This window comes from Mustelus asterias, unplaced genomic scaffold (genome assembly GCF_964213995.1).
Source record: "Mustelus asterias unplaced genomic scaffold, sMusAst1.hap1.1 HAP1_SCAFFOLD_538, whole genome shotgun sequence".
Classification (NCBI taxonomy): Eukaryota; Metazoa; Chordata; class Chondrichthyes; order Carcharhiniformes; family Triakidae; genus Mustelus; species Mustelus asterias.
In genome coordinates this window covers 175,256-182,755 of record NW_027590488.1, presented here as the reverse complement: position 1 = coordinate 182,755, position 7,500 = coordinate 175,256, and the positions used below count along the sequence as shown (strand labels likewise).

Below are 7,500 nucleotides of genomic sequence, written 5' to 3'. Positions count from 1 at the left end.
AGTGTAAAGCTCCCTCTACACTGTCCCCCATCAAACACTCCCAGGACAGGACGGGGTTAGATACAGAGTAAAGCTCCCTCTACACTGTCCCCCATTAAACACTCCCAGGACAGGTACAGCACGGGGTTAGATACAGTGTAAAGCTCCCTCTACACTGTCCCCATCAAACACTCCCAGGACAGGTACAGCACGGGGTTAGATACAGAGTAAAGCTCCCTCTATACTGTCCCCCATCAAACACTCCCAGGACAGAACGGGGTTAGATACAGAGTAAAGCTCCCTCTACACTGTCCCCCATCAAACACTCCCAGGACGGGTACAACACGGGGTTAGATACAGAGTAAAGCTCCCTCTACACTGTCCCCATCAAACACTCCCAGAACAGGTGCAGCACGGGGTTAGATACAGGGTAAAGCTCCCTCTACACTGTCCCCATCAAACACTCCCAGGACAGGTACAGCGCGAGGTTAGATACAGAGTAAAGCTCCCTCTACACTGTCCCCATCAAACACTCCCAGAACAGGTACAGCACAGGGTTAGATACAGAGTAAAGCTCCCTCTACACTGTCCCCATCAAACACTCCCAGAACAGGTACAGCACGGGGTTAGATACAGAGTAAAGCTCCCTCTACACTGTCCCCCATCAAACACTCCCAGGACAGGTACAGCACGGGGTGAGATACAGAGTAAAGCTCCCTCATTGTTCCACTGGAACAAGCAGAGAGGGAGTGATTTGTGGCAGGAGTGCGGGTGAGAGATTTATTTATTTATTTATTTATTTACTGTGTTTTTTTTTTCCTTTATTTTTCGAGTAGTATTTTTCTTTTCTTAATTTTAAACTGAGAACCGGAAGTGGGCCGCTAAAGAGTCTGGGAAGGATTTTTTAAGTGTGCGAAGTATAAAAGGTAGGCTGCAGTATACAGCGGGCAGCACCGGGAGCGGGCAGTGGAGTGAGCAGGGAGCAGAGTGTGAGCTGGAAGGGCTTTGGCTCACATGGCTTCGGGGGACAGGGCGAGCAGGGGTGAGTTTTTAATTCTTATTTACTTTTCTCTGTGTGCCTTGGTATAAAGGATCAAATATGAGTGTGAAGCCGGTGTGTTGTTCCCAGTGTAGGATGTGGGAGGTCCTGGAGGCACCTGGCCTCCCGGACATCCACATCTGTGAGGGGTGTGTCGAGCTGCGGTTCCTGAGGGACCGTGTTAGGGAGCTGGAACTACAGCTCGAGGATCTTAGGCTGATGAGGGAGAATGAGGAGGTGATAGACAAGAGCCATCATCAGGTGGTCACACCAGGGCCACGGGAGGAGGCCAAGTGGGTGACAGCCAGGAAGGGTAAAGCTCGGGTGATTGAGAGCACCCCGGTGGATGTGCCCCTACACAACAAGTACTCCTGCCTGAGTACTGCTGGGGGAGACAGCCTGCCTGGGGGAAGCAGCAGTGGCCGTGTCTCCGGGGTGGAGTCCGGCCCTGTAACTCAGAAGGAAAAGAGGAGGAAGGCAGTGTTAATCGGGGACTCGACAATAAGGGGGATGGACAGGAGTTTTTGCGGAGGCAGGCGGCAGTCTCGGATGGTGGTCTGCCTCCCTGGGGCCGGGATCCAGGATGTCGCTGGTCGACTCTCGGAAATCCAGAGGGGGGAGGGAGAGGAGCCAGAGGTAGCGGTACATATTGGTACCGCTGATGTGGGAAGGAAGGGAGAAGGGGCCATGAAAAGAGAGTATAGGGAATTAGGGAGACAGCTGAGAAGGAGGAAAGCAAAGGTAGTAATCTCAGGATTGTTGCCTGTGCCACGGGAAGGTGAGGGCAGGAATGGAGTGAGGTGGAGGATGAATGCGTGGCTGAGGGACTGGTGCAGGGGGCAGGGATTCAGGTTCCTGGACCATTGGGACCTCTTTAGGGGCAGGTGTGACCTGTACACAAAACACGGGTGGCACTTGAATCCCAGGGGGACCAATATCCTGGCGGGAAGGTTGGCTAAGGCTACTGGGGAGAGTTTAAACTAGATAGGTTGGGGGGAGGGGATCGAGACAAGGTGACTGGGAGCGAGGAAGTTAGCTCGCAAACAGAGAAGGGTTATAGACAGTGCAAGAGGGAGGATGGACGGGGGATAGAGAAGGGGAGAGCTCAGACCAAAGGATTGAGATGTGTTAACTTTAATGCCAGGAGTATAGTGAATAAAGGGGATGAGCTCAGAGCGTGGATCGATGCCTGGGAGTGTGATGTGGCGGCCATTACGGAGACTTGGATGTCTCAGGGACAGGACTGGATACTCCAGGTGCCGGGATTCAGATGTTTCAGGAAGGACAGGGAGGGAGGCAAGAGAGGGGGTGGAGTGGCACTGCTGATCAGAAATAGTGTCACAGCTGTAGAGAAGGTGTATGCTGTGGAGGGATTGTCTACAGAGTCTCTGTGGGTGGAAGTTCGGAGTGGGAAGGGGTCGATCACTTTGCTGGGAGTTTTCTATAGGCCGCCCAATAGTAACAGGGAGGTGGAGGAGCAGATAGGGAAACAGATCCTGGAGAGTTGCAATAATAGCAGAGTTGTTGTGATGGGAGACTTTAATTTCCCAAACATAGATTGGAATATCCCTAGGGTAAGGGGATTGGATGGGGAAGAGTTCGTTAGGTGTGTTCAGGAGGGTTTCCTGACACAGCATGTGGACAAGCCTACAAGAGGAGAGGCTGTACTTGATCCGAGAATGACCAATGAACCTAGACAGGTGTCAGATCTCTCAGTGGAGAGCATCTTGGGGATAGCGCTCATAACTCTATCTCCTTTATGCTTGCATTGGAAAAAGAGAGGATCAGGCAAGCTAGGAAAGCATTTATATGGAGGAAGGGGAAATATGAAGACATAAGGCAGCAAATTAGAGGATTAAATTGGAAGGAGGTATTCTCGGGGAAATCTACTGAAGAGAGGTGGCAGTTTTTCAAGGAATGTCAGTCTAGGGTTCTACAGGACAACGTTCCGAGCAGACAGGGAGGAGTTGGTAGGTTAAAGGAACCGTGGTGCACGAAAGCTGTGCGGACCTAGTCGAGAAGAAAAGGAAAGCGTACAAAAGGTTCAGAGAGCTTGGCGAAGATAGGGATCTAGATGAGTATACGGCTTGTAGGAAGGGACTAAAGAAGGAAATTAGGAGAGCCAGAAGGGGTCACGAGAAGGCCTTGGCAGGTAGGATTAAGGAAAACTGAAGGCGTTCTATAAATATGTGAAGAGTAAAAGGGTGAGACGTGAAGGAATAGGGACTATAAAAGGTGAAGGCGGGAAAATCTGTACGGAACCAGTAGAAATGGCAGAGGTGCTGAATGAGTATTTTGCCTCGGTTTTCACAGAGGAGAAGGACCTGGGTGGATGTACTGCAGGCTTGCGGTGGACTGAAAAGATTGAGTATGTGGACTTTAACAAAGAGGTTGTGCTGGAATCTTTGAATGGCATCAAGATAGATAAGTCACCGGGTCCGGATGGGATGTACCCCAGGTTACTGTGGGAGGCGAGGGAAGAGATTGCAGAGCCTCTGGCGATGATCTTTGCGTCGTCGATGGAGACAGGAGAGGTGCCGGAGGATTGGAGGATTGCGGATGTGGTTCCTATTTTCAAGAAGGGGAATAGGGATAGCCCAGGAAATTACCGACCGGTGAGCCTAACCTCAGTGGTTGGTAAGCTGATGGAGAAGATCCTGAGGGATAAGATTTATGAGCATTTAGAGAGGTTTAGTATGCTCAAGAATACTCAGCATGGCTTCGTCAAAGGCAGATCGTGCCTTACGAGCCTGGTGGAGTTCTTCGAAAATGTGACTAAACACATTTTTGAAGGGAAAGCGGTAGATGTGGTTTATATGGATTCTAGCAAGGCATTCGATAAGGTCCCCCATGCAAGGCTTCTAGAAAAAGTGAGAGGGCATGGGATCCAAGGTGCTGCTGCCCTGTGGATCCAGAACTGGCTTGCCCAAAGGAGGCAGAGAGTGTGTATAGATGGGTCTTTTTCTAAATGGAGTTCGGTCACCAGTGGTGTGCCCCAGGGATCTGTTCTGGGACTCTTGCTGTTTGTCATTTTCATAAATGGCCTGGATGAGGAAGTGGAGGGATGGGTTGGTAAGTTTGCCGATGACACAAAGGTTGGTGGGGTTGTGGATAGTCTGGAGGGATGTCAGAAGTTACAGAGGGACGTAGATAGGGTGCAAGACTGGGCGGAGAAGTGGCAGATGGACTTCAACCCAGATAAATGCGTAGTGGTCCATTTTGGCAGGTCAAATGGGATGAAGGAGTACAATATCAAGGGAAAGACTCTTAGTACTGTGGAGGATCAGAAGGACCTTGGGGTCCGGTTCCATAGGACTCTAAAATCGGCCCCGCAGGTGGAGGAGGTGGTTAAGAAGGCGTATGGTGTGCAGGCCTTTATCAATCGAGGGATTGAGTTTAGGAGTCCGGGGATAATGTTGCAGCTATATAAGACCCTCGTCAGACCCCACTTGGAGTACTGTGCTCAGTTCTGGTCGCCTCATTACAGGAAGGATGTGGAAAAGATTGAAAGGGTGCAGAGGAGATTTACAAGGATGTTGCCTGGATTGAGTGGCATGCCTTATGAGGATAGGCTGAGGGAGCTCGGTCTTTTCTCCGTGGAGAGACGTAGGGTGAGGGGAGACCTAATAGAGGTATATAAGATGTTGAGAGGCATAGATCGGGTGGACTCTCGGATGCTTTTTCCCAGGGTGGAAATGGCTGCTACGAGAGGACACAGGTTTAAGGTGCTGGGGGGGGGGGGGGGGGGGGGGGGGGGTAGGTACAGGGGAAATGTTAGGGGGAAGTTTTTCACACAGAGGGTGGTGGGTGAGTGGAATCGGCTGCCGTCAGTGGTGGTGGAGGCAAACTCAATAGGGTCTTTTAAGAGACTCCTGGATGAGTACATGGGACTTAATAGGATGGAGGGTTATAGATAGACTGAAAAGGTAGGGATGTGTTCGGCAGAACTTGTGGGACCGAAGGGCCTGTTTTGTGCTGTAGTTTTTCTATGTTTCTATGTTTCTACACTGTCCCCCATCAAACACTCCCAGGACAGGTACAGCACCGGGTTAAATACAGAGTAAAATTGCTTTTGACAGTGCGATGCTCCCTCAGCACTGACCCTCCCACAGTGCGGCGCTCCCTCAGCACTGACCCTCCCACAATGCAGCGCTCCCTCAGCACTGACCCTCCCACAATGCAGCGCTCCCTCAGCACTGACCCTCCCACAGTGCGGCACTCCCTCAGCACTGACCCTCCCACAGTGCGGCGTTCCCTCAGCACCGACCCTCCCACAGTGCAGCGCTCCCTCAGCACTGACCCTCCCACAATGCAGCGCTCCCTCAGCACTGACCCTCCCACAATGCAGCGCTCCCTCAGCACTGACCCTCCCACAGTGCGGCACTCCCTCAGCACTGACCCTCCCACAGTGCGGCGCTCCCTCAGCTCTGACCCTCCCACAGTGCAGCGCTCCCTCAGCACCGACCCTCCCACAGTGTGGCGCTCCCTCAGCACTGACCCTCCCACAGTGCGGCGCTCCCTCAGCACTGACCCTCCCACAGTGCGACGCCCCCTCAGCACTGACCCTCCCACAGTGCGGTGCTCCCTCAGCACTGACCCTCCCACAGTGTGGCGCTCCCTCAGCACTGACCCTCCCACAGTGCGGCGCTCCCTCAGCACTGACCCTCCCACAGTGCGACGCTCCCTCAGCACTGACCCTCCCACAGTGCGGCGCTCCCTCAGCACTGACTCTCACACAGAGACATGGACTCCCTACAATGCAGAAGGAGGCCATTCGGCCCATCAAATCTGCATCGGCCACAATCCCACCCAGGGCCTATCTCCAGAACCCGACACAGTCGCCAACCCACCTAACCAGCACATCTATGGACACTAAGGGGCAATTCAGCACGGCCAATCCACCTAACTCGCACGTCTTTCGGACTGTGGGAGGAAACCAGAGCACCCGGGGAAACCCATGCAGACACGGGGAGAATGTGCAGACTCCGCACAGACAGTGACCCGAGCCGGGAATCGAACCCAGGTCCCTGGCGCTGTGAGGCAGCAGTGCTAACCCACTGTGCCACCGTGCAGCTCATTGGCAATCTGTACCGACAGCGAGAGTTTTGGCCTGGATTACGATGCGGTCGTCTTTGCAGTGGGGGAGTCTGTCCCAGGGGGCGTTGGCTCGTAACTTGGGTGTGGCGTGAGGTGGTTTGCCTGGTTACGCGACGGGCCCTGGTAGCCTCACCCCGTCGAAGCCTCCATGATACATCCTCCCAGCCGTTTTGGATTGAGACAGGTACATTTCCGATCGTCCGTGTCATGGCTAATCCCGAGGTTGTGTCCAAGCTCGTGAGCTACTGTCGAGGCCACTCCCAGTATGCTGACCGAGTGATCCTAGGGTGAAGGAGAATGTTAGAGGAGGGATACGCGGAGACAGCACCTGATTGAGAACCTTACCCTGAGGCTTGGAAAAACCCCAACACTATCCCACGTAACTTCCCTGATTATCAAATTCTCATCATCTGTCCCCTTTACGCTCCCCATCTCTGTAACCTCCTCCAGCTCTTTCACCCCCCTCCCTATCTCTATAACCTCCACCAGCCCCTACACCCCCTCCCTATCTCTATAACCTCCACCAGCCCCTACACCCCCCTCCCTATCTCTGTAACCTCCTCCAGCTCCTACCCCCCTCCCAATCTCTGTAACTTCCATCAGCCCCTACACCCCATCCCTATCTCTGTAACCTCCTCCAACCCCTACACCCCCCTCCCGCTCTCTGTAACCTCCTCCAGCCCCGACACCCCCCTCCCTATCTCTGTAACCTCCTCCAGCCCCTACACCCCCTCCCTATCTCTGTAACCTCCGACAGTGCCTACACCCCCTCCCTATCTCTGTAACCTCCTCCAGCCCCTACACCTCCTCCCTATCTCTGTAACCTCCTCCAGCCCCTACACCCCCTCCCTATCTCTGTAACCTCCTTCAGCCCCTACACCCACTCCCTATCTCTGTAACCTCCTCCAGCCCCTACACCCCCTCCCTATCTCTGTAACCCCCTCCAGGCCCTACACCCCCTCCCTATCTCTGTAACCCCCTCCAGGCCCTACACCCCCTCCCTATCTCTGTAACCTCCTCCAGCCCCTACACCCACTCCCTATCTCTGTAACCTCCTCCAGCCCCTACACCCCCTCCCTATCTCTGTAACCGCCTCCAGCCCCTGCACCCCCTCCCTATCTCTGTAACCTCCTCCAGCCCCTACACCCCCTCCCTATCTCTGTAACCTCCTCCAGCCCCTACACCCCCTCCCTATCTCTCTAACCTCCGCCAGCCCCTAGGAATTGGCGTCTATCTCTGGCTGCTGTAGGCCGCAGGAGGCCTCAGGCTCCAATAGGCCTCAGGCTCCAATAGGCCTCACGGATAATGAATTCACTCACCACGTTGACTCCACCTGAACGATCCCGGGAACACATGGTGCTCTGAGATGCCATGCCAACAGTGCC

The 7,500-nt window shown here is 53.9% G+C and overlaps 1 protein-coding gene across 5 annotated transcripts in view; it reads right to left on the bottom strand.

Moving 5' to 3' along the window:
- Positions 1-7,500, bottom strand: part of adam15 (ADAM metallopeptidase domain 15) — a 107,556-nt gene that overhangs the window by 49,861 nt on the left and 50,195 nt on the right. For 4 of the 5 annotated variants that reach the window (XM_078204976.1, XM_078204980.1, XM_078204981.1 and 1 more), the window contains exons 10-11: positions 7,435-7,500; positions 6,249-6,397 (exon numbers count right to left, since the gene is read on the bottom strand). The exon at positions 7,435-7,500 is cut by the window's right edge and continues 19 nt beyond it. In XM_078204976.1, the coding sequence (XP_078061102.1) occupies positions 6,249-6,397; positions 7,435-7,500 (215 nt within the window). The remainder of the gene's footprint in view (positions 1-6,248; positions 6,398-7,434) is intronic. The other variant, XM_078204977.1, reaches the window with a different exon arrangement.